This window comes from Hyaena hyaena, unplaced genomic scaffold (genome assembly GCF_003009895.1).
Source record: "Hyaena hyaena isolate Hyena2069 unplaced genomic scaffold, ASM300989v1 scaffold_242, whole genome shotgun sequence".
In the NCBI taxonomy this organism is placed as follows: domain Eukaryota; kingdom Metazoa; phylum Chordata; class Mammalia; order Carnivora; family Hyaenidae; genus Hyaena; species Hyaena hyaena.
The window spans coordinates 1,898,679-1,925,488 of record NW_024080869.1 but is presented as its reverse complement, the minus strand read 5'-3'; the positions used below and the strand labels follow the sequence as shown (position 1 = coordinate 1,925,488).

At 37.8% G+C, this 26,810-nt stretch overlaps 1 protein-coding gene across 4 annotated transcripts in view; it reads right to left on the bottom strand.

Annotated features, from left to right (window-relative positions):
* Positions 1–25,827, bottom strand: part of ZNF451 (zinc finger protein 451) — an 87,524-nt gene extending 61,697 nt beyond the window's left edge. For 3 of the 4 annotated variants that reach the window (XM_039244310.1, XM_039244313.1, XM_039244314.1), the window contains exons 1-3: positions 25,656–25,786; positions 25,020–25,103; positions 15,825–15,905 (exon numbers count right to left, since the gene is read on the bottom strand). In XM_039244310.1, the coding sequence (XP_039100241.1) occupies positions 15,825–15,905; positions 25,020–25,103; positions 25,656–25,676 (186 nt within the window). In that variant the 5' untranslated portion in view covers positions 25,677–25,786. Of the gene's footprint in view, positions 1–10,382; positions 14,324–15,824; positions 15,906–25,019; positions 25,104–25,655 lie in introns of those variants that run through there. The other variant, XM_039244315.1, reaches the window with a different exon arrangement.
* Positions 25,828–26,810: the final 983 nt, after the last annotated feature.

The window sequence follows — 26,810 nt, the reverse complement described above, 5'->3', positions numbered from 1 at the left end:
AAATAGAACCTACTCTTGTGAGGATGCTGTGAAGACTGCTGAAATGATACCAAAGGATTCAGAATATTACCATGCTAGAGATTGTTCTTGAAATGCAGAGTTAATCAAAGCCAACAAACCTCATTGTAATTTTATATTAAGAAATTGCCACAGTCATCCCAAACTTCAGCAACCACCAACCTGGTCAGTATGAAGCCATCATCATTGAGGAAAGACCAGTAAAAAGGTGAAAACTCACCAAAAGCTCAGATGATGGTTAGCATTTGTTAGCAATAAAGTATTTTTAATTTAAGGTATGTATATATTTTGAGACATACTACTACTGCACACTTAACATTTGTGTAATTTTGGTGGTCTAGAACCAAACCTGCAAAATCTTCAAGAATGCCTGCACAGGTCAAAGTAAGACTTCTTTTGTTCTTGAGGACAGAATGTTTATGTTTTTTAATTTTTTAAACATTTTTATTATTGAGAGACAGAGAGAGACAGAGCATGAGTATGGGAGGGGCAGAGAGACATAGAATCTGAAGGAGGCTCCAGGCTCTGAGCCGTCAGCACAGAGCCTGACGTGGGGCTCGAACTCACAAACTGCGAGATCATGACCTGAGCAGACATTGGGACGCTTAACTGACTGAGCCACCCAGGCGTCCCAGGATGCTTATGTTTTAATGTAGTGTAGTTGAGTTATAGCAAAAATTCCAAGCTAGAAGGTATAACTTGGGTAGGAAAGGAAGAAGGGTCTCTTAGGAGATCTAATCTGTAATAATGGGATTCAATGGGTCAGTATAACTGGGGACAGAGGGAAAAGGAAAGCCTGACATAGGAGTACCTTATTTTGTTAAGTAAGGACACTTTTTTTTTTTAAAGTAGGCTCATGCCCAGCGCGGAGCCCAGCGCAGGGCTCAAACTCACCTCCCTAAGATCAAGACCTAAGTTGAGATCAAGAGTTGGAGACTTAACTAACTGGCCAACCAGGCACCCCAAATAATGGCATTTTAAAGGAACTAATACCAATAGTCACCATTTCTTAAGAGTAAAGACACAACCTCAAGTTGATACTTTAAAATTTCCCTTAATGGTCTCATATTAAATTTCGTCTTGTGAAAAACTAGCTGCACTATCCTGCTTTTTCTTTTTGCCATACACCAATAACCACCTCAAAATCAGTTCGGTTGAACTTAAAGTCAGTTTTGATCATGAACTCACAATTCTGATCATAAAAGATCATGAGTCACATTCAGTGTGAATTCCACTATTTAGACAAAATTTTCACCAAAGTAATTAATACTTTCACTTACTAATCAAGTTTAATGAGATAACAAAGACTTCCTGGAAACTATTAAATTTCTAACATTAACGTGATCTATTGTAAAATCATACAATATCATTAAATAGGCATATTAATGACAAAATGGCACAAAATACCACTTATCAATGAAGTTATCTGTATATATTTCAATGTCATTTTTCCCTCACTTATATTTAAGTGAAAATAATTTTGTGTTTTGTTAATTAAAATATGTTAAGTAAAATCTAGAAAGCTATACATCAAAATGTTAACAGTAGTTGTTTCTTTCTGAGTTTTTCTTTTTTCTTTAAAAAAAAATTTTTTTTAATGTTTATTTTTGAGAGAGAGGACAGAGTATGAGTCAGGGAGGGGCAGACAGAGGGAGATGCAGAATCTGAAGCAGGCTCCAGGCTCTGAGCTGTCAGCACAGAGCCCGATGCCAGGCTTGAACCCACAAACCATAAGATCATGACCTGAGCCCAAGTAAGACACTTAACCGACTGAGCCACCCAGGCGCCCCAAGTTTTTTTTTAAATCTCTATTTCCTAATATTTCTACAGCGAGCACATGTAATAATCCTATGAACAAAATTTCAATTTACTTTTTAAAGTAGGCTTCACACCCAGCACAGAGGCCAACACAGGCTTAAATTCATGATCTTGAGATGAAGAACTCAACCTGATCAAGAGTAGGCTGCTTAACTGACTGAGCCACCCAGATACCCGATGAAATTTCAGTTTTTAATGAACAAGATAGTATAAAGACAAAAAGAATTGAGGATTTCACTCTTTTGTTTGGGAATGATAGGTTTGGTTTAAATTAATCCCTTACAAAAATGTAAGTTTAACATTTATACTTCATAAAGGTAGATGGAAATTCTGCATCTAGAGCAACATAATCTGTTAGCAAATTGTATTTAACTTTTTTGTCCTCTAGATTTTTTCCTCTAGAAATCAAATGGCAAGATTACGTTATTTTCCAATCCTAACAAAAAAAGATATTAATCATAACTAAGGCAAGTCATATTCAACAGACTTAAGGACTATCAGGAAAGTATATTTTACAGTTTTGATGTCAAACACTATTACTATTTTACAGCAAAAGGCATTTAGGTATAATGTACTTAAGATTTTACATTTTTCCTTAAATACATATATGCTTTAAAAAATGATGAAGTACACATACTCATTTGTATTTTTAAGTGTGCTTAAATTATTAGGAGTATATTTAGCCAAAATAAAAATTGAAACTTAAAACTATTAGCTTATTCAGTCTAGACCTGACCTTCCTCTTTTCCTTTTTGGAATATAAATATAGAAAGCAACACTCTTTTATTTTTTTAAACTTTTTAAAAAATTTATTTCTGAGAGAGAAAGTGTGAGCAGGGGGAGGGTCAGAGAGGGACACGCAGAATCTGAAGCAGGCTCCAGACTCTGAGCTGTTAGCACAGGGCCCGACGTAGGGCTCAAACCCACGAACTGTGAGATCATGACTTGAGCCAAAGTTGGACGCTTAACCGACCGAGCTACCCAGGCGCCCCCAGGAAACAACACTCTTTTAACTTTCCAATGACCAAGGTAATTTCTCAATATATATATTTATTCACAAGAAAGCTAATAATGTCCCAAAAGTAATTTTAACTAGAACTTGAGTTTCACAGGTGGGGTTTCTTTTAAAATTCATCTACAAAAGCCTAGTTCCTGGACCATTCACTCTCAATCCATCAGTGTATTATAAACCAAATGTCACTTACTTGCCAACTCCCCTTTGGTAGTTAAGAAATAGACCTGGTACTGAATGCTGAGAAAATGGGCTATAATCTGTTTTATAAAGCTTTTCTAAGGTCTCGTGAACAAATCTTTTCAAATATTAAATACAGGAAAAATTTCCATTTTACTCTTCACTCATCTGCTCACCCAAAAGTTGAGCTTCCTACTGCCATAACTAGCTAAATCAGATTTCTAGAAATATTTGCCAAGATTAAGTCAAAGGAAATACAGGATTAAAAGAGTAATTCTGCTTTTTAAAGGCAATTTCTAGAAACAATACTGAATAAGGCCAGGCTTCACAGAAGAAATTATCATTTTTTAATAGTTTGTGGCATTATATCATTTTGGGGCTTTTTTATAATGAGCAACTGACATATTTTAAAATCACCACCAATCTCTAAAAAGTACTTTACTTCTTGAGTAACTATCAAATTTGGCATTAAACAAAATTACTTTTTTTAATGGAAATAGGAATATAGGCAATGGAGCTCCGTGTGAAATGGACTAATTCTCACTCCTTACAGGGTGATGTAAGCCAAGGGAAAGCACTGTAAAAAGTTATCCAGAGAGGTGATCACAACAACCCAGTTCCCTATCTGACTCAACTAAGCCACTCTTTTGGCTACAGAAAAGCCAGTAATAAGGAAAGATGAGCTTTGTAGGAGGTAGGGGGGAAGACTAGGGAAAAGGAATATAGAGAACAATCCAAGGGAAAGGTTTATTTGTTGTTACAGTATCCTTCCTCAACACCAGCTGGCACAAACTAGTCAGAGGGTCATTAACTAGAGAATGATTATTCTGGCCATTATCCTTATCTTCTATAAGGGATCCCAAGTTTAATAAAAGCTCAAAGGAGCAATCAAATGTCAAAGTGTAATTAACTTTGCAAATCATATTATCTATCAATCTGACCAGTGCAATTAATTTTAAAAGAATTCCTGAAACAACTGCACTATTTCACACAAACTCAAATTTCAAAGCCTGCTTATTACTGCCCATCCTAAAGCCATGGCCCATAGTTCGGTCTGAAGTTTGTACTCCCAAAAGTTCTGTTTACCAGAAGACCCTTCTGCCCAACTTATGGCTCAAACCATACCCCAAAATAACATTTTGAAAAGCAACAATTTTTCTCAAGAATTTTATATTCAAATACAGAGAGAGCAGAAGGGATAAACACAGCAAAGCAGTACAATATTTATTTACCATCTCCAGCAGCAAAGCTTTGGAACCAGGAAACAACCCTTTTGTACAAAGCAATTATCTTCCCACCCCCAAATGGTTATTGTTTACAAATACAAAGTACATAGAACATCTGCTTTATATGAGCAAACTTAAAAACATACATACAGATATACCCCATTTTGTAAAGTACTTTATTCATTTAAGAAGGCTAGTACCACCAAACATGTTAAATTAAGATTCTTCTTCCTGTACTGTCTTTTGCGTAAACTGCCAATATCTTACTTATAAAAACCCCTCCTGGAAAGAATGACTGATTCTCCTTCAGCACAGGACCACAAACAAACAAACAAAAACTTTGGAACTTGGGGATTTAAAAATATCTCTGAAACTGCAAAGGGCAAGTTATAGCTTTAACCCTGAGTGCCACTGCTATACCTCTGGCACAAAAAGAAAAAGGATGAATTATGAAAAGAGAAAGAGTGACAAAGTGGCAACAAAAGAAACTCAAACCAGAGAAAAACAACAACAAAAAGTTGACAAAATGTGTGCTGCTGGAGATACCACTGGCACAAGGTTCACAGGTCGTTCTTCAACACAACACCTCCAAACTCCAATGAAGGAACATTTTTAGAAATATCTTCATTTTCTCCAAATCCACCCTCAAATTATCTATAAGCCAATGTAGAGGGAAATTAGCCACATCTAGCTACACTAAGGACACAATGCCAATAAGAGGTCCTAAAGTATGCAACTGTATACCCATAATGTAACATTCCACTTCAGTGGCATCATCCTGTTCATCTTCAAAGTTGTTCTCTACCAGTGCCTCAGTTCTTTTTCACTGCTTGAGCTGTCTATCCCTGGGGCTAGAGGTGCACTGACCAAAAACCCTCCTTTGGCTCAGGTCAGGGAAGAAAAAGAATTGTTCCAGATGTCCATAGGTGACTATGGCACAAAGCGAACTCTAGACAGACTACTTCTATAACCTTACAATCAACAGCTATACAAACTTGGTACCCTTTGAATAGGTAGGAACCAGTACGCTTTCATGGATTATGTATCCGCTTTCTTTAGCTTCATCTCAATTGTGCCCCATAAACGCTGTTCCTTACAATTCTGAAACCAGATGGGATGTTACACATGCTTTTGTATACACTGATTCATCTCAATGCCTGACTACTGATTCTCCATTAGTCCAACTGTCTCTTATCTAATCATGTTCCAAACCTCAACTCAAGTATTTGCTAAGTAAGAAAAGCTTTCTTGATCCCTCGAGATGGCCCCCCTCTTTTGTTCCAACCACATCACAGGCATTCCTCTAAACAGGACAATTACACTGTACTGGTATTTCCTTCTCTTGAGAATATACCATCTCTTATGAACTCCCAGTACCCCCAGACCTTCCTCAGTGTCTGCCTTCACATAGAGATTGATAATGATAAAAGATTGTTGCCAACATAGACACAAAGTGACAAAACAGCATCCATCAAAAACTGTATACACCTACCTACATATCCTAGCTCTTCATTCTACATTCTTTTATTTCTTATTATCATGAGCATTTCTTAGCTTGCACTTGAGAAAAGATACTATTTTACTTTAAATATGCCTTTCAATGACTTAGTCCATTGATGGGCTTGCAATATAGCTTAATGGTTGAGCCTTAAAAAACTGTAAACAAAGGGAACATGATCTGATGACATGAACTATTACATGCTATTAAATATACATCTTAAAATGTACCTATACTTATACCCAATACCATCCCACAGTTACACGATATCTACGAACGTGTGTACAAACAGCACAACTATGAAAGAAATCTATATTGGATTTTTGAGTTTTCAAAGTACTTCTGCACATTTCCTCATTTGAGAGTAGGAAAACTGAGGCTCAGAAAATAAATGACTTGCTAATACTCAGATCAAGGTCTCTGAATTTAAATACCATGTGCTTTGCCCCATTCCACCTTCCTTCCTAGCCAATATCCTAAAGATGCCAGCAAAAAGAAAAAAAGAAATTTTAAGTGTGTATCTGAAACAAAACAGATAGAACAAAAAAGGTACGAAAAAAACAAACAAAAAGAACTATGACTAAAATAATCACTGCTGAAAATGAATGGAATACATGAAAAAAGCCAATCACCACGTATCAAGAACAATCAGTCCCACACGGTAAAAGTTCAATGGGAAAACTAAGAGGTTAGGGTTTCTCATCTGACAGGTGAAATGACCAGGAATTAGTTAATATAAGACATCAAATACTAAGGAATGAGAGTAAAACCATAAATAAAAAGTTTAGGGAAGAAAAAGACTAGTATATGTCAAATTAGCTCATCAGAAAAGCTAAGACTTTAGCAAAGCCTTGAAAAATACACAGAGATAGCATAGTATTATGCTGAATTAAGACTTTGGAGGAAGAGTCTATATTCAAAGCTGGGTCCCACCACTTGAGCAAGGTGCTTAATGATGTTTCATTTCCTCATCTGCAAAATAAGGGTAAATTTCTCAAGAATGCCTTGTAACTGCTAGCACACAGCCTAGTAAATGTAGGCTCTATAAATGAAAATTTTCTCCTCTACCTGCTTCCCAGGTAGGAAGACAATAGACTCAAGGCTATCAAGGTGCTTTCAAGATCTCAAAATATATTTTTGCTAAAGTAAAAAGGAGCTGTTATAAGCCATCAGGCAAAGATCAACATGCATGCAACTCTTGCTGAGAATCTAAATGAGGCTAATATAAAACTGACTATACTTGAACCAAAGCAGAAAGGAATGGACTGCACACCTAACAGCAGGATGTTTAATCAAATATGTTCCAAAAAAAAAAACCCTGAAAATTGGAGACTATTTAGTGACTTGGAAAATGTTTTCCCCCAATTATCTACATCATTGTTGCCCCAAGAATTACAAGTGGTATAGATAAAAGGGATCACAAACATGATAGTTCTTATAGCATATTAGTGTTAAATACACACTAAGTAGTGTGAAACAGCCATCACAGATTAAAAAAAAAAAAATAGTGGGAGTTAACAAGAGGTCTAATTGTAGCCCTTAAAACTGAATGACGTGACAGAGCTACTCTTATGGGCAATGAAAGAAAACAGAAAACATACGTTGATAACTCATGGGAAAAAATAGCATACTAAAGTAGGTCTTAATAAAAATGACTACTAACAACTCATAATAACACTTGAAACATTTAAGATCAAAGGAAAATTTAAAATATCACTAGATATAAAGCATTTACTTTCACTTCTACCAACGAATATACTTAGAATTATTAGAAAACTCAATACAACTTGAGAGGTCTCCAAAGTCCTAAAAGAAAGTACAGACAACCTGAGAATTCTTGTTGAATTCTTAACAAGGCATCAAAAAATCCAAGAGACCATTTGAAATAGACATTTATCTCAATAAAACAGGTAAAGCCCTTAAGACCTAGAGAAAAACTAGTTAACTTTAAAATATACTATATGTCAGAGTTGTCCTAGAACTCCATGGTAATGGGTAAAATTTTTGAGAAGATGCAATTAACTGTAAACCATATGTAATAATACATTTATGTGAAAACTATACAAAATGAGAAAATACTACTATTGAATGAGAAGGCATTAAAAACTGATGAAAATTCAACAGCCAGAAAATAATAGTTCCAGAGACTGGACTGGCTACCTTTTTAAAAAAGGACATTAAAAGAGAAAACTAGAAAATCTCTTACAATAATGCTGAAGGCATTGTATTTAAGTATACAAATACAAAGCCACATCAAAATACTGGCTAGTATTTACTGGTAGAATAAAAAATATAATCTACATCAAAGAGATTAAGGGAAGATCAGACATCCTTCTAGAAAGAGGTGTTACATAAAGGAGATCAAATAAAGAATGAAATAACTGATATAACATCAAAAGGACATGGTTGGACTGTGATCACTTCCAGATACATTCCACTGGAAGGAAACATAACTTCCAGTAATGAGATAACTCATTGGTACCAAACACGATTATAAAAAAGTTTTCATTAATATAAAGTCAAGCAACAAAAAAGACAAAAGTAGTACAAAAATATTATCCCACTAATCAATAAGAAAAAAAAAGATTTAATAAAACAATATTTTCATCATTCATCCAGGAAGGGAAATTTCATAAAATAATTTTTAAATGGCTTACAAAACTCGTTATTTCTGGAAAAATAACTAAAAGATTTGCATTCAAAAGTGATCATTATCAGTTAAATGATAACTTCCACCTGTATATTTTAAGTGAAAAGTGGAAGGACTGATTAGTTTGTGTATCCACAAATGAAACTATATAGAATGGATCTGGCCAACAGAATGGCATGCATAAGATGTACACAGATATCACAATCAATCATTGGACTAGCCACTAACATTAAGAATGGAAAATGTCAAAACACGAGGAAACCTAAACAGTGCAAGTCTGGGGCAAAATATGCCTCATGTTAAAAAAAAAAAAAAAAAGTTTCAATTATTGCAACTTTAAACTATTCCTACAAAGACATAGTCCATGATTTCTAACCTTCATCAGAATCCCACTGAATTACATCCTCAAGAATAGTGAATGTAGCATTTCAGTCTACTTATCCATGTCATTTAACTCAGTATCCAATTTTATAGCTAGAAGGGATTCTGGATTGTGTCTATTCCAACCTCCTTGTTTTTAGTACCTGAGAGGTTATCCTGGATATATTGGACCCTTAAGAACATTATCAATCAGGTCACTTAGGTATTGTTCAGTAAATTATTAGTATAGTACTAATGTAATTACTAAATAGTATCCAAGTATCCTGAAAGACTTTATGCTCCCCTCAAAATGTCATTTTGAAGGCTAAGTAAATAAATGGAATTATAAAGAAGCTGCCATACAGTTAAATAAAGTTTAAACGCAATTACACTGATAAGGAAATTGTCACACCATCTAAAAACAAAGGATAAAGTGTCAGGAAATCTACTGCTTTTCCCAATGTCCTTGTTTCTTCTTACCAAGTAAACACTTCCACTTATCAAATATAAGTTGTGTCACCATGGCTTTGAACAAGGTTAGATATGAGACAAATGACTCATTCAGAAAACCTAGAAGCTGCAGAAAGAAAACAAAGCTGCCTTAAGGCCCAGGAAATTGAGCCAATCACTAATAGCTAAAAAGAACTACTGTTAACGTTTCTTAAATAAAGGGGAAGGGGCATACTCTATAACCTTCTGAAATGGATCAACAGTGCTATAAAGAAAACAAATTAACATTCAGAAGGAGAGTACATTTAGATAGTGCAATTGTACAGATGATGAATAAACTACAAGATTTAAAAAAGTAACTGTACAGAACTCACATAAATACCACCAGTAACATATGCAGGACATCAAAATGTTAAGTTTTAAACAATAGGGTGAAATTTAAAAAGGCACTTCATATAACAATGGAAACCATTTCTCTGTACACAGTAACTGAAAGGAATCATATTGTCTTCACATATATTTTATGTCTAGCTGAGAAAAAACATTTTGAAGAAAAAGGATCATTAGACGCATCCCTTTTGAGAATACCAAATCACTTAATCTGCAATTATCCCAAAGCTTCCTGAAAACCTACAGATATTTAAACAGGTTCACCTAATGGAGAATTTTTGTGGCAGGCTCTGCACATGGCAGGCACAATATGAAAACTTATTATCTAACTGGGAGTTCCCTATACTATCGGGGTTGTCTCCCTAGAACAAGTCCCAATTTTTAGTTTTTAACACCATCATCATTCAAGTATGCCAGAGAAAGATTTTTAAACAAACAAGTTAAGGATATTCTTTTGCAGTCAAGAGACTGGCTAATCTATAGCTAAAAGCTGTTCCCATTTTACTACATTCTGATAATCCCACTCAACTGCCAAATCCAAATCTCTTTCAGAAGTTACTGATTCAATCAAAAATTTGGGGATTCCTCAATACCTTTTCACTTTTAGGAAAATTCTCTGGAGATGCTTGAGCATATCAACTGGAGAGTGGTAACGCAATGTTAACTTTATTACTGAGCAACATAAACAACACAAGAGAAAGAGAACAGCAATGCTGTTTTATAAAATATTTGAGGAGCTATACAACACAAATATAACGCTAGTGAACTGTATACTTAAAAATGGCTAAGATGGTAAATTTTATGTTGTCTTTTTTCTAACCACAATTAAAGACAAAAATTTAAAAGGAGGTGCACGTTATGTGGAAGTGCCAAAGTAGTTTTAGAGAATCTCATCTTCAGCTATCATCGTTTTTGGTTTGGATTTTCAAAATAAGAGTACCTCAAAAATCATCAAATTTGTAACCCACGATCTGATTCAGGGAAGGAAAGGGAGAAATAGACAAGTGGGAGCAGTTTAAAGTAGCCTTAGCTAACTGGGAACTATGTGTAGCCATATAGAGCAGTTCCAAGGTCTCTCTCTCCACGGAGTTCACCTGTGACTAGTCATTTCAAAAAAGCTATACAGTGCCACGTCAAGGGCACATGAGACTGCTTAACTGATGTGACACATATCAAACTATAAAAATCTTTATGATTTCTTAGGCCCTTGCGTCTTTTCAGTAGGTAAATGTTAACTCTAGATGTGACTTGACCAAATTTGCAAGAAGATCATCTCTGCTATCAAGTCTACTGTTTTGTTTAAGCTTAATCTACAAATAGGACCAATAAAGTACTCTGAAATTATTTGACAAAATAAAATAACTTCTTCTAAGTAGGGATGTTTGCGTCTTCAACCTCTGTTGCACCTTCAACAATTAGGGAGAGGAAGAAAAGTAGTAAAAAGTACTGAATATAGTTACAATGGAGGGGGAATGAGCCTCAACTATTAAAAAATAGGGCACTCAGGAAAATGTTAATCACCACTGTGCAAGAACTATGGCCAGAAATAGAAACCACGTGAACCCTAAAACAGTTATATTCCACTAACAGTAGACCCAAAATATTCTGATCAAGCAGATGAAAAAAATGCAGATGTTTTACAAACTAAGAAGTTACAAAATGTTAAGTCCATTAATAAAAAAAACTTTTTTTGGCTGCCAAGCAAATAATACTAGGTGATGTACTCTGACCCCTCAAATTTGACACTTTTTCCATTTTTTAAGTCATGCTGCAAAAACGAGGATCTAAGGGCTGGTATACTGTACAGCCACTGCCTTGAGATTAAAAAGATACTGTGGGATATACAATTGAGGTATCTGCTGCCAGTTCCAGAATCGTGAAGAACTATTAATGGAACCAACTCGGAGCAAAAAGTCGTCTCTCATGATTAAGAGTCTGACTAGAATAAGGGACCAATAAACCAAGAATATGTCACTGAAGTCTTGATTTCAGACTTTTAAGAAATCATTAATGGATATTATCATTCAAATAGTTATCCAGAAACAGAACTGTGTGAGATGTTCTCTTTACTACATCCATAGTTATACTCTAACACTTAAGGATTCTCAATATCATCTAGTTTGACGACGTCCCTTTTTATTACAATAAGGGGACCAGATTGTCAGGCATGTATGGATTTCTCCTATAAGAGTTCAGATTTGCATGCCTGGATTGTAGAACATCCTTTATTTCCAGAGCACTAATGCACGAATCTTTTTTGTGTTTAGAGTGAATTATCAAGCTCAAAAAAAGTTGACTGTTTAGAAGGTAGGTTTGTTTAAGAAGGTCATCTTGGTGAAAGGCCTAGAATATCCTGAGAGAACACCATGATGGGTCTCACAGCTTGTTTACATCTGAGAGCTTGACAGGTCAAAGACTCAGGCCATGATGATAACAGAGAATTCTTTCACATGTAGCTTTGAATGGTAAAGACACTGTAGCCATCAGTCTCCATAAAGATTGTTAGTGTGAAAATTTCTAGAGATGTTACAAGTAGGAAAGTTGTTTTCCAGCTGGTGTTCACAGTAGACCTGTAACATCTAGCCATCCCACTGGAAGCAAACTGGATTTGGCAAAATTTGATTTGTATTCCACTTCTTGACATAGAGTTGCATGGTTGATTCTGAAGTCTCAGAGAGCTTGAAGAATAGTACGGACTCTTGAGGAGTCAGATCGTCCTGACATAAACAGAGTACAACAGATTTGTCATTTTGTGAAGATCTGACAAGCTGAAGCCTGAACAAGGAAGCACTGATGACATAAATAATGAAAGATTTGCCTCTGGCATTAGTAAACAGAGATCTAGTAGCAGGTTATTTCCAGACTCCAAATCTGCTAGTCCTCAGTTTACCAGTGAGATTTTCCTGAGGAACTGATCATTTATACTTTTTTAAGCACGAGAGGATTCAGATTCCTGAGTACCCTCCTCTGAACTTATTTTGGGCCAGAAATAATGGGTAAACATTTGTCCAACCCTACTTAGATGAAAGTCTCTACTGCCACTTGGCCAATAAAAGATGAGTCTCTAATTTCAAAAGTCTAGAATTAAATGTTAGCTGTGATAATTCCAGACATGCATGTAGTTTCTGAGGTGACTTCCTACCTGTAGATCCTGTTTGAGTGGGGAAGAATAAGTAAAATAGTTAGGATCTTGGATGACTACACTGTTGAATGCAAACAAGTTATTAATTCTTGTACCCATGGCGTTCTGGAGATTCTCCTTTTTTTCTGTATCTATAGGGGTGGTTTCGAGGTTTGTACCAATCTCCTTTGGAATATCCTCTACTGTGATAATGTACTTTCTGATCATGACTATAAAAGTACCGATGTTGGTTATAGTATTTGTTGTGGTCTCTATAATCATTTTCTTTTATACTATTTTCTTCCGCAACAACAGCATTTACATCTTGTCCAAAGAGGGAAGTACCATCAAAGGGCAAGTGTGAGATCTTCTCCTGGGTTTTCTTAGTGAGAGATGTAAGTCGGAGCCATGCTTGTCTTCTGTAGTCTATTGCCATTGCCATAACTCTGACTACAGAATCCATTATGTCCCTAGTAGTACAAAGCTGCCAAAGGCCAGCATCCATACCATCAGATATTATACATCTTGCTTTTCCACGATCAAACTCTGGGTCATGAACCAGATCCTCCATGTCTTCCCAGAGTTTACGCTGATACTGAGTCATATAGGCCATGTAGCTAGCGGCTCGGGCTGCAATGGAAGCAGCATGGTAGAATCTACAACCCATGACCTCCATTTCTTTTGAGGTAGAATCTAGAGGAGATGTTGTGCTTCCTCTTTTGCTGTGCTCTAATGCTTCTACGATAGGGCCCTCAGCTGGTGGATTTGGTTGGAAAGGAGAGGTATCCTTGGCCACAGGATATACTCTGTGCCCCATGAAGGAAGAAGGATGGCAATCAGCAGGGTCTTTAAAAACCTCCGTGGTGGCAATTCTCAGAAGAGGATGCAATGGAGGAACCAAACGCTTCTTTGAGGTCACATAATCCGGTTTCCCTTCACACGATTCTGCTTCAGATTGTAACGTTACTCTCTTTATAACACCTCTTTGTTCCATTCTTTTCAAAAGACCTGTGAAACTAGACTGACTGGGGTCAGTTGGCTGCCCTTTGTCATCAGCTGAGGGAGACTTGCAGTCAGCTTCTTCATCAACTGTAGATAAATTTTCATCCTTGGAGGTGGAGATGTCCCATGGAACTGAAGAGTTCTCACTTGGCCTAGAATGATGAAATCTAAAACAGCTCCGAGACTGCAGATCACGTATCACTCGGGACATCTCAGCCACCTGTGTCTGAAGATAAAGGATGGCATCCTGTCCATGCTGTGAAGCTGAAGAAGACTCTACAGGTAAATCCTCCTTGACCTCTGAAGAGGCCAAAGATTCTTGGGGGACCAGAACTGGAGATGAAGGCAGAGTCTGATAATTTTGTGATGGTTTAAGTGTCTCTGTCTCAGAAATCTTAATATCTGAATTATTTTGATCATTTTTCTGGTTCTCCAATGGGTTCTCAACAGAAGAAGGTTGAGAAACTATCCTTTGTGGACTGCTGGTGCAACTCCCAGAGGAGGAGCTGCTGTCTCCAATGGAAAGAGGAACACTGCAGCTAGAGCACATTTCTGGGCGATGATTCTCAGAGGATGGCACCTTAGACTCAGGCATTCTCTGGGTTATCCACATGAACAAGAAAACCAAGGAAGAAAAAAAAATGCTTTTAATATGTTAACTTTCAAGTGCAGAGATGCATGACCAGTAAGTAGAACTCATTTTTTTTTTCAATTATCATAATAACAATGAAAGATGCAATCCACTATACAGGTCAGCAAGGGGGTCATAGAAGTCAAATCCACAAGCTTCACTAACCCAAAACCCAATACCAACTACTGGCAATAATCTGGTACTCTATTAAAAAAAGAGAGTAAAAACAAGCCCAGTTCAATTGGTGCCATCTTAGCCTACTGCTCGGTCTCCTACTAGGACAAGAAGAGGTGGTGAGACTACTGGTGAACAATCTTTTGTTAAAAAATCCCATTCAATGTATAGAAGTCAACAAGTAGAAGCTTATAATAGTACAGAGAACTTGGGAAAAGTTCCACTTAAAACAAAAAAATATTTCTCAAAGTCCCCACTGTAGAGTCACTTTTGAGCCCTTTTAAAAATGCTCTCTTGTTCACTGTCCATGAATAACAAAACTTCCCAGTTGCATGGTCCTACTTTATGGTTTGTAGTTTCCAAGGAGCTTACACAATGTGTATTTGTTACCTCATTTTGTCCTCACAACAACCCTGTGAGGTAGGTATTATTCTTATTTGATAAAGAAATTAATATTAAAAGCCGCTTAATTGATCCAAAGCCACAGAATTACTAAGGAGTAAAGACTAAAACCTAGGCATACTGATTCCAAGTCCAAGTCTCAATCTCCTGTATCATAAAGCAAGTATTCTGGCCACCTTGAATAAGAGCAAGGAGTCTCTGACCCATCAATCCATCAAGAAAATAGCCCATTAATAGAATCTGGGCTAAGACAAATGAAAGACAAGACTGCTACAAAGGGCTCAGCTAGTTTGGTTCTCAGAGTAAGGGAAGTATTAGTTTAAGGGTCAAACCCACAACCAATAAATCACAGGTAAGAGAAAAAAAACTCTAAATATGTGAGGGATAGACAAGGTTAAAAGGAATGACGACTGAAGTACTATACCACCTATAACCCTTCCCCACATTCCATTTCCTAAAGGATCTTCTCATATCCTTTCTTCCAAGATAAAACAAACTTTCTGTGGCCACATGGTTCTGGAAGAAAAGGATCCAGTTATACATGGCACCTGAGGAGAGATAGGAAAGGAGAAGGGCACAAGGAGCCAAAAACTTGCAGTTTTTATTATTCCATTTCCCTTTTATCAGTTACCATCTTCAAGGCTTAGAACTTTCCTGTATCATGTTATCCTTTCACATCCTCACTGAAAGTAAAAAACAAAACTAGAAATAGGAGATGTTCTGGGCAAAGGACTCATTGGATACCTTCTATGGCTCATTCTACAGAAATGGGCCATTCTCTGAAGTACTACAGTTCCTAAACAAAGCCATCACTGACTTGATAAATGTCTTAAGACAAGGCCTCTTAAATGACTAAAGTGAAAGAAATGCAAATCAAATATAATGTACTTACATCACAATGGGAGGTGCTAGGCTCTTCATCATCACTGCTGATCAGATCAATGTATTCAAGAACAGGTCTTAATGGTCCTTCCTATGAAAGAATTGAGCAAATTAGTAAGTTATATAGTTATTCAAACTAAATTAGTCATTGAAAACAATCACTATTTTTGTTGGAGGACTGGCAAGAATTCCTTTAAAAAGGAAGCCTATGGGTAGCAGAAAATAATCAGAACACAGAGAAAAATATTCAGAGTACATGAATAAAAAATGATGGTGGGGCGCCAGGTGGCTCAGTTGGTTAAGCATCCAACTTCGCCTCAGGTCATGGTCTCATGGTTCATGAGTTCAGGCCCCAAATCGGGATGCTACAGAGCAGCTCAGAGCCTGGTTCAGATCCTCTGTGCCCCCCTTTGCCCCTCTACTGCTCGTGATCTCTTTCTCTCTCAAAAGTAAAAAATAAACATTAAGAAAAATGATGACAAGATCTAAAAGGAAGAGTTTAAACCTTGGTAGAATATTAAGACAGTGTTATTCTTTGGGGAAAGGGTTATTTATAATAAAGGAATAGTACTACAAGGACATAGATATTATGACTCAATGCTTTTGAGATGGTTTGAGTATTAATTATGTTAGATAACCAAGCTCAAAAACACGGGGTTCTTTGACTAACAGCTTGGCTTTATCTCCTGCTCCTACAGTCAAACTTCAAACCTGATTCTTCATCCTCCTTCCAACCAAACTGACCGCATCATATATCAGGCCATGAATACTAGGCCTAAAAGCCTAGATTTTATTCCATAGGCAAGAGGGAATCAATAAATACTAAGATAAGGAAAACATGAGAGCTGTCCTTTAAGATTAATCACATAGACAAGTATGGAGAATGAGAAATGCAGGATAATCAATCAACTAATGCAAAAGAAAAGAAAAGAAAAAAAACCAGCAAAGAGTGTTGTGGTATACCCACAAGAGAATACACGGGTATTAAAAAAAAAAAACCAGACTGGCTATAAAAAAAAATTCCAGCAATAAAAAGGAATCAAAGAAGTCCCTAAGGTTTCAAGCTTGAACAACCAGGTGGATACGACTGCCTTTAGTATAAATCTGGAATTCAGAAGCAGGAAACTGGCACTCTTTTGGACATAGTGGGTTGATGTATCAGTGGCACACAAAGTTAACTGGCAGAGAACCGGAAATGCAGGGCTGAAATCGGGATGTACAAACACAGCTACAAATACAGATTTGAGAGGGGCTCCTCTAGAAGACAGAATTGAACTATGATATTGCTAACAAATAAAACAATGAGGAAAGAGATATAAGGAGGCTCCTGAGGAAATGCTGGAATTTTAGGACTCAGAAAGAAAAACTAAGAAGATAATCGAAGATTGAAGAATCAGGAATGCATAAATTCAGAAACACTAGAGAAACCTCAACAAAAAGTTGTCACTGCTAACTGTAGTCAAAAACACTTGACAACCAAAAAAACTGCCACTGAATTTAACAAGATTTTTAAATGCCTGAGAACAATTTTCAAGAAAGTAGCAAGCATATAAACACCAGGCTCTAAAATATTTAGAACAGGAGGCAACAGAAATGCCTGGCTTGCTCAGTCAACATAGCATGTGACTCTTGATCTTGGGGCTGTGAGTTGGAGCCCCACAATGGCTGTAGAAATTACTTAAAAACAAAATCTTAAAAAAGAAAAAGAGGCAGTAAAGGCCATGAGTAAAGAATATTATTTTTTAAATTCTAGTATGTTGAGAATAAGAGAAAGGAACACAGGAAGAGAATACAGCTGAGGGAAAGATTTCTTAGGATGTAGAAAGCTGACTGTGGGCAAGCCAAAGTGATATATTCAGTGGATAAACTAACAGAGAAAAGACTAGAGTCAGGAGACAGAAGCGGAGATCTAGTTAAATATCCTCTTGCTTAGAAGAGACCTTCAGTCTCAAACATAACTTGTTTCTCCCTTAGGCTACAACTTCTCCCAAAGCAGTAAACTGCTATCCTTGCAGATAGGTTTTATCTAAGCATTACAATAAAACCAGAGAGCAGAACTTCTGGACAGGGATCATGTAATAAGTAATTACGATTTTTGCCTGAGCTGTAAAAATTGAAGTTTAAAAAAATGTTTATTTTTTTTTAAACTGTTTATTTTTGAGAAAGAGCGAGAGAGCAAGAGAGAGAAAATGAATGAGCAGGGAAGGGGCAGTCAGAGAGGGATACAGAATCCAAAGCAGGCTCCAGGCTCTAAGCTGTCAGCACAGAGCCCAACGTGAGGCTCAAACTCCCGAACCGTGAGATCATGACCTGAGCTAAAGTCGGATGCTTAACTGGAGACTGAGCCATGCAGGCACCCCCAAAAATGGGAAGTTTAGAAAAGAGGATATTCTCCAATTACGGTCAACAGAGATGAATCAACTACCTTAGGACTACAATCTACTACTGTTATTGTCAATGTTACACATTCAATCCAAGAAGGAAGTAGAATAAATAAAAACATGCTAGCTTCTCCTGTTCTAACACCTTAACCTTGGGCTGCAAGAAATATGCATTAGAAATTGTTATTACATGTCCATAGAAACAACCCACCAACAAAGTCTCCAGGTTACCACAAATACACAGAGGGAGGGGCAGAAAAAGCTTCCATGAACAGAGAAAAAAGAGAGATGAAAGAAGGGAACAGAGTACAAAGCAAAAAGTAGAGCAGGAAACACCCCCTCACCCCACTAAAACCCCCAAAACTTAGAAGAAAGAAAATGGTCACAGTAGGATTTAAAAATAGCTACAGAAATAGTAGAAAACAGCAGGAGCAGGAAATGATGAAAGAAGACAATTAGACATTCACTACTAAGGTGAACCATTAGACTGATATGCAATCAATTATTCCTGAATTAGCGAAAAATGACAACTTCCTATGATTTACGCTATTACAAGACAAAAAACAATCAGGGTAGGAAATCCAAAAATGAGAAAAACCAAGAGTCAATTAGAATATTTATTCATTCACTCCATTTAATTGTAATGAGTTGTAAGTGAAAGAATAGATGACAATGACATATATTTGAAACCACCAAAAAAGCAGAGGCTGAATTAAAAAATAAGAGAAGTATCCCCAAGGAAATTATTACTTATATGCAAATATTCTAAACTTTAGCTGTCACACTGGATAAGGAAAAATATTCCATTGTAATGAACTTAAAGAATCAAAACATTTTCGTATTTCTTTTATTTTACTACTGATCAATAACATTTGTCTTTGAGCCCTATACAGGAACTGTGTTCAATTTTTCATGTAAATGATTCCATTTAATCCCCAATTACTTTATAAGGTGAAATAGTGAACTATTAGTATTATTCCATTTAACAAATGAGAAAACTATGTGAGGTACACCTGATCCTCGAAATACAGAACCAGCTGGGTGGTCACTATAATTCTGAGATTAAGTTCAAAGTATAGATACTACTTTTCTTTTTTTAAAGAATTTTCTTTTTAAGTAATATCTACATCAAAAGAAGGGCTCAAACTCACAACCCTGAGATCAAGAGTCACATGTTCTGACTGAGCCAGCAAGGTTGTGACCCTACCTGCTATTTTTAAATCAATCCCTTATTACCTAAGTTTTCAAGAGACTTTGTCTTCTTTCAAAAACAGAAAAAGGACTTCTTCCTATTGTCCCCAAATCTGAATAACTCAACCACTAAGCAAAAAATAAGTTATTAATTCCTCAAAAGAATGCTTATTATATATGCCAAGAAACATTTCTTAAAATGTTTACAGTGACTGCCTATATTCTTAACAAGTTTAATGCATGTTGTCCTCCAATTAAAGGCATTTTACTCGGATATGCTCCAGTCACTAACTAGTAAACCATCATTCTCATCATCCCATTTGTATCAGTAACAAAATCAAAGGATTCTACTCCCTAAGGCCACACAATTAGAGCAAGGAGCACAGGCACAACAGTTTAGTAACACAGCTGAATTAATATTCTAAATTGAAAAAAAGTTTTTTTAATGACACAAAAAGTTTTCATTCCTGTTACTGGAAAAATGATTCTCATACAAAACCAAACACCAATTACCTACTATAGTTGACCCTTAAAGAACACGAGGGTTATGGGCTATAACCTTCCCTTTCACCACATGGAGTTCAAAATCTACATATAGCTTTTGAGTTCCCAATATGTAACTGCTAACAGCCTACTGTTGACTAGAAACCTTACTGATAACATAAGCAGTTGGTTAACATGTATTTTGTATGTTGTATATACTTGTATTCTTACAATAAAGCCAAAAATATTAAGAAAATCATAAGGAAAACACATTTACAGTACTGTAAAAAAAAAAAAAAAAACAACTACATACAAGCAGACCCACGCAGTTCAAATCCATTGTTCAAGGGCCAACTGGAAATGGAAAATAATGTTAATACACTAAGATACGGTCTGTAAGAAATGTAGTTTACTTGAGTCTAACAGAATATGGATTTGAGTACCAATGCAAAACTCCAATCTGAAACTTTAATAATAATGCATGTGGTATTTCAACAGATTTCCAGATAAAGGATCAGGGATATAGTTTACTTGTGCAGTCCTGCCCAGTTAAAAAATTCCAAATGGTTCCCAACTGTCACTTTAAGTTCAAATGTAGTCCACATTTCAAGATCTACACTACCTGGCCTACCCTTTCCTCTTCTACTTAAAAAAAATTATCTTCCAAAACTACACAGAATCTTCCCTGCTTTTCCATTTTGATGCCTTTCCTTACTTCTTTCCAAAATGCTCTTTTAAATACAAATACTAAATGTTACCTAAACCAAAAATTCTGCCTTTATTTTTTTATATAGCTCCATGTACTTTTTAATAAAATAATTACTTTCTATTACAACTATTTATACAGTTCTCATCACTTATATTATCTTTTACATTGAAATATGGACACTTACAGGTAGGATCTATTTCCAATTAATCTTTGTAGTTCTACAGTACTTACTTTATGACTTTGCATATCATGAGCTCCAACATTATTTTTATTTACTGAGCTAATTATAGGCCCAAGACACCCAGCGAAGGTACCTTCACATTTTTGTCCATGACTCTTATTTACTGCAGCAGTTAAAGTATTATCACTTGACCTATGTGCTTCAGTAGTTACTTATGAAATTATACCTTGAATTCCTTTACTATTTCCGTATGTTCAATGGTTCTACATTATACTAATAACCTTGACTAAAACCTAAATCCCATGTGCTATTAGCAAGATTACAATAGGTTGCCTTTCTATCTCAAGCAGCACTATGAAAAATCATGTCATCAGCTCTTGGCTAAAATTGTTTCCTGGGAGTAAATTAAATAAAATACATGCAGTTTCAAAGAGAGACAGAAAGATGGTGGCTGAAAAGGGATAAGAAAAATATTCTCCTTTTTCAAAAGCTTGGGTTAACACCATTTTACTCTTATGAAAGACCTACATTAGTACCAGGTTTCACTAACTGAAGTAAATCTGAGGAAGAATTTTACTTGTACAGAAAAAAGATGAAAAACAAAAATACCATAGAGCATCTGTTTTGTAGAAAGCCATTACAAAGGCGGCATGCAGCCCAAGCAGCGGGAATAGCACTGCCAAGCTGCTTGCTTCCTTGTGAACTAAACTCAGCATTTCACTGCCATAGCTTTGAATTATGTCTGTAAACATCTGTACCTTATCTCAATTTATTTTGTGCATCCGTTAGCAAGATGGGTTTTAAGGTATCAGAAGAGCCAAAAAGAGGTTATTTTGGGGGTCTGGAAATGCTGAAAATTTTTCCATATAAGTTAATGGTAATTGCTTCTTTGCTTTAGGCCCTCTTAGCTTATCAAGTTTTCATAGGTTTCAAATGTTTCTTCTCTACAATAGCTGCGAGTGGTGGAGATATACCTGTACTACTAACAGAAAATGAGGGCAAAATCCTTAAATAAAAAGTTTCTGTTACGGTAACGTTCTGTTTGAGACCACATAGGTACTGGCTTTGCAAAAATCAAACAGTACACTTATAAACTGTGCAGTTCTCTGTATGTACAATTCAACAAAATGCATCTCTACATCCTTATTATTCCTTTCCTTCAGTATGCAGTTTGGTTTCAGGCTCCATATTTTGGAAACCACTGAAAGACTGCTATACCACCATGTGGATTAAAAACGGGAAAATTAGATTAATGAACATGAATTAAGAAACAACATCATGATGCAATTTTTTTTATCTGAAGAAATCCTAAGGAGAGAACAATTTATTATCTTTATTGGACAAGCATCACCTAAAGGAGTCAAGGATAAGATTAGTTTACAGATACAAGTAGAAGGTTCTATCTCAATTTATTTTAAAAGAGAATTAAGGTATCATTAGCGATCATTTAAATGTTATCACTAAAAATATGGAAGCAATGTTTTTAATAGATCTAGTACTATAATTGTGCTTAATATATATAATTAGTTTGCATCTCCATTTGGAACTATCAGAACTTTGAACCTATATTCATCAAAAGGAATAAATATAAGATGTTGTATCAAGGTGCACATACATTATATTTTATAATTTTTTTTAAAGAAGTTATGTTCCTTTTTAAATTTTTTTAAATGTTTTATTTATTTCTGAGAGAGAGAGACAGCGTGAGCAGGGGAGGGTCAGAGAGGGAGGGAGATACAGAATCTGAAACAGGCTCCAGGCTCTGAGCTAGCTGTCAGCACAGAGCCCGACGTGGGGCTCGAACCCACGAACCGGGAGATCATGACCTGAGCCGAAGTCTGACGCTTAACCGACTGAGCCACCTAGGCGCCCCATATTTTATAATTTTTTAAGCATTTGTTTTGAGAGAGAGAGAGCGTGAACAGAGGAGGGGCAGAGAGGGAGGGAGACAGAATCTGAACCAGGCTCCAGGTTCCATGCTGTCAGCACAGAACCTGACATGGGGCTTGAACTCACAAGCCATGAAATCATTACTTGAGCCACAGTTGGACGCTTCACTGACTAAGCCACCCAGGCACCTCTGTACTGTATATTTTTTAATCTTGATGCAAAGATATAACAGATTTTCTACATTTAAAATTAAAAGATTTAAAAAAATGTTTTAATGTGTTATTTATCAAAGAGAGAGACCGAGCACTAGTAGGAGAGGGGCAGAGAGAGAGGGAGATGCAGAATCCAAAGAAGGTTCCAGGCTCTGAGCTGTCAGCACAGAGCCTGATGCAGGGCGTGAACCCAAGAACCGTGAAATCATGACCTGAGCCAAAGTCAGATGCTTAACCAACTGAGCCACCCAAGCGCCCCTAAAATTAAAAGAATATTTTAAAAAATAGGGTATTTTAAACTCAGCTTAATACATTATTAAGCTTAAGTCATACACATGCTATATTACAATTTTTCATTCTACAAGTAACAAAAAATTTTTTCAAATCTTATTTTTATAAATTCATCTGTGATTCTCAATGCAACGCCCATCGTTTATAAAGTATGTCACTCTTTCACATGCACAAGTATCAAGATAAATATTCTCCAGACACCAATATTCAGGAACAACGTGAAATATTTGTCTGAATAAGCCACAGAATCCTGTTACCAACATACTTCAGTTCACAGTCAGGGCTTCTGGGTGGCTCAGCTGGTTAAGCATCCAACTTTTGATTTCGGTTCAGGTCATGATCTCACAGTTCATGAGATTGAACCCGGCAATGGGCTCTGCACTGACAGCACAGAGCCTGCTTGGGATTCTCTCTCTGCCCCTTTCCCTGCTCCTGTGCTCTCTCTCAAAAGAACTAAACAAACATTAAAAAAAAAAAAAAGAAAAAAAAGAAAAAGTACACCTGAAGCTATTGTAACACTTTATGTTAACTACACTGGAATTAAAGTAAAAGGACAAAGGGCACCTGGGTGGCTCAGTTGGTTAAGCATCTGACTCTTGATTTTGGCTCAGGTGAGGATCCCACAGTTTGTGAGCTCAAGCCGCACACCAGGCTCTGTGCTGACAGGGTGGAGCCTGCTTAGGATTTATTCTCTCTCTCTCTCCCCCTCTCCCTATTGTGTGCAAATATGCACTGTCTCTCTCTCACTTTCAAATAAAATAAAAGGAAAAAGTACCATATGCACTGGCAATGGTGAAGACAGCCAAATAAATGATCTTGTGAAAGACTCAATAAACCAATTAAAGACAATACAAGGACGATATCATCACAATGGCCCTAATGTTGGGGTATGTAGAGAATATCAGTTTATAACCAGCTTTGCAAAGTGTCCCAAACCAACAAACATTAATACATTTCAGATACTCTATTAAGAAAAATTATATACTGTTCACAGCAAACCTCAACTAACTACAGTACTCAAAAAAACAGTTTAGAGTAGAAGTCTTCTCTAGCTAACTATGGTACTACTTTAAGCTGAGCCTTTGAAACTCTACAGTTTTGGGTAAAAATTATTCCCAAATATGTCATAACCTCCCCGCCCCCCTTTCCCTAAACCAAGGACTTACAAAGTGTGGTTCAGAAATTCATACATCCTTTCATCTGTTCCCAAAGGAAGATTCCTAGGTCCTACCCGCAAATACTAATTCAGTGGGTGTGGAAGTGTGAGGCCCAGGAATCTGCACATTTACACTTATTAATGCTTAAAGACCACTGTCTCACTGTCTCAAAGGGAATAAACTCTGAAAAAAATGTGCGCTCCTGTTGATGCAGGGATCTCCTTTTGAACGTCAACTCCCACACTATGCTGTAACACGATGACTTCACAGGTCAGTCAAGGGTTGGAGCTAGTTGCCTTCATGTCATGAAAGCCACCTAAGGCTCAGGTTTTGAGTTCTTGCACCCCTCCTTGTTCTCTACCTCCTTCCTCATCATTAGCCGTCCTTTCTCTCTCACCTGCACTGTCATCTGTTAGGGGACATCCTTACCTCTCTTGGAAACACCCAGAGATTAAGTATAAAATGGCGCCAAATAAGGGCATGCGAAGCGTGATGGAGCGTGCAACATGGACTTTCGGCAGTCTTTGTGACGGCGACTGTAGCTGCTCAGAGGCCTCTCTGGGTAAACCTCCTAATCCTATGCCACGCTCCCCAGTGTCTAGTCCCTAGCAGACGTTCACGCATAGTTGCTCAATGAGGAGTGGACAGGTGCGGTCTTACCACGCACAGTCTCGGTCTCTAGGAAAATCCCGAATGTCGCTGCTACTTACACTAACAAACTGAATGTCATCTTCATTTTCATCCGCTGTTGACTCAGATGCCTCGGGCCCAGCTGGAGGGACAGATTCTATTATCTATAAAAATAAGCCAGAACACGCTTATCTATACAGCCACATACTTGGTGGAAGAGATTTTCCCCAAAAGGAACGAAAAAGAAAGAGCTTTTGAAAACAACGAGCTCTTGAGGCAACCTAGCTGAGCACAACTGCATGCAAATCCCACTAAGAACACAACTCGATGCAGTCGCGGTCGGTCTCCGCAGACGTGGAGCCATAGGGGCCGGACGCCCCAAACGACTCCCCAGCCCCTGCGGACTCCCCGATCCGCTCCCGGAGGAGGGATGCACGCTCACCGCCCGAGAGCGATCCGCTCTCAAAATGTCGCTCTCGCGAGCGGAGCGGCGGCAACGGGGAGCACCGGGGCCGGCGCAGGGGGTCGGGGGCAGCCGGGCGGCCATTGTTACTGCCGGGTGGTCGTTCGGCCCCGCACCAGGCCCGAACGCCGGGCTCGGCCCGAGACGCCGAGGATAGCGGCCCGCGGCCGCACAGCAGGCCGCACACTCAACAAAACACAAAGCCCTTCGCGGCTGGGCTGAGGACGCCGCGGCCCAAGGCTCCACCACTCACCTCCGACCCCGGGTCTCCCATTTCTCCGACGGCCTAACTGACAGCACCACCGCTGCAGCGGTCTCCGCCGCCACCGCCGCCGTCGCTGCTGCCCCGACCGCCGTCGCTGCCACGACTTCCCTTCCCGCCCAGCACCGCTTCGCGCCGCCGTGACCCGCCCTTGCGTGAGCGCCGACGCCGCCGACGCCACCGACGCCGCGGGCGGAAAGAGGTGCGAAACCGCTTCAAAAGGAGGAGCGGCTGGCTCTGGCCCGCTATCCCCCGGAGCCTGTTCCGCACAGTCCCGGCCGGCCTTCTCCGCGCCGCGCAGGAAGCTGGGAGTTGTAGTTCTATTCCCGCCCGAGAGGATCCCGGCGTTGGTAGAAAAGAGCGGAAAAGGACTCCAACGCCTGGCGCACACATTTTGCCACGCTGACGTCAGCGGCAGCTTTGCGGAGCAGTGGGCGGGCTGGGTTCTGTTTTATAGTGAAAGGCAGGAACGGTTTTGTGGAGTGTTTGCAATTGGATATTGTGTGGGTGTGAAGTTGAAGCTCACCGATTTCAGTTTGGGCCTAATGGCGTATAATGGGGTCTACATTCTCATAATCACTTTTTTTTTTTTTTTTTTTTGCGCCGGGCCCAAACTGGAGATTTATTTGAATTTTGAGATACAGAAACCCGAGTATATTAATATTACTCACCTGTTCTCTAGCTTCATTCTCTCAGCCACATCATGTATTAATATACTCGAATAGGAAAATTGAGGACCAGAGCTCGTCTCCAGATTGGCCTGAAGAAAACTGGCAAAGCAGGAGAGCGCCAGGGAGCCGAGGCCTAGCTAACCATCATTAGCTCTAGACCATAGAAAACATGTGCTGTTCAAAGATATTCTCAAATACTACCTTACTAAGCTAGCTTACCTTTTCTTTTTTTCAATGTTCACACTCAAAAAGCACTCTACAATAGTTCACTCACGTTTACTTGTGTGGTTTTTCTCACTCTAATGTCTTAAAAAATGTCTGGCCTTTTTTTTTTCCCACACCAACAATTTTGAAAAGAACTTTTTAAGTCGGAAAATTCTTTTAAATTTTCAGATGCCTATTTTTGCCTATGTCGAAACCTGTTTATATCTATAGTAAGTATTCTTGGTATTTGTTATTTCCTGCTTTTCCAGCA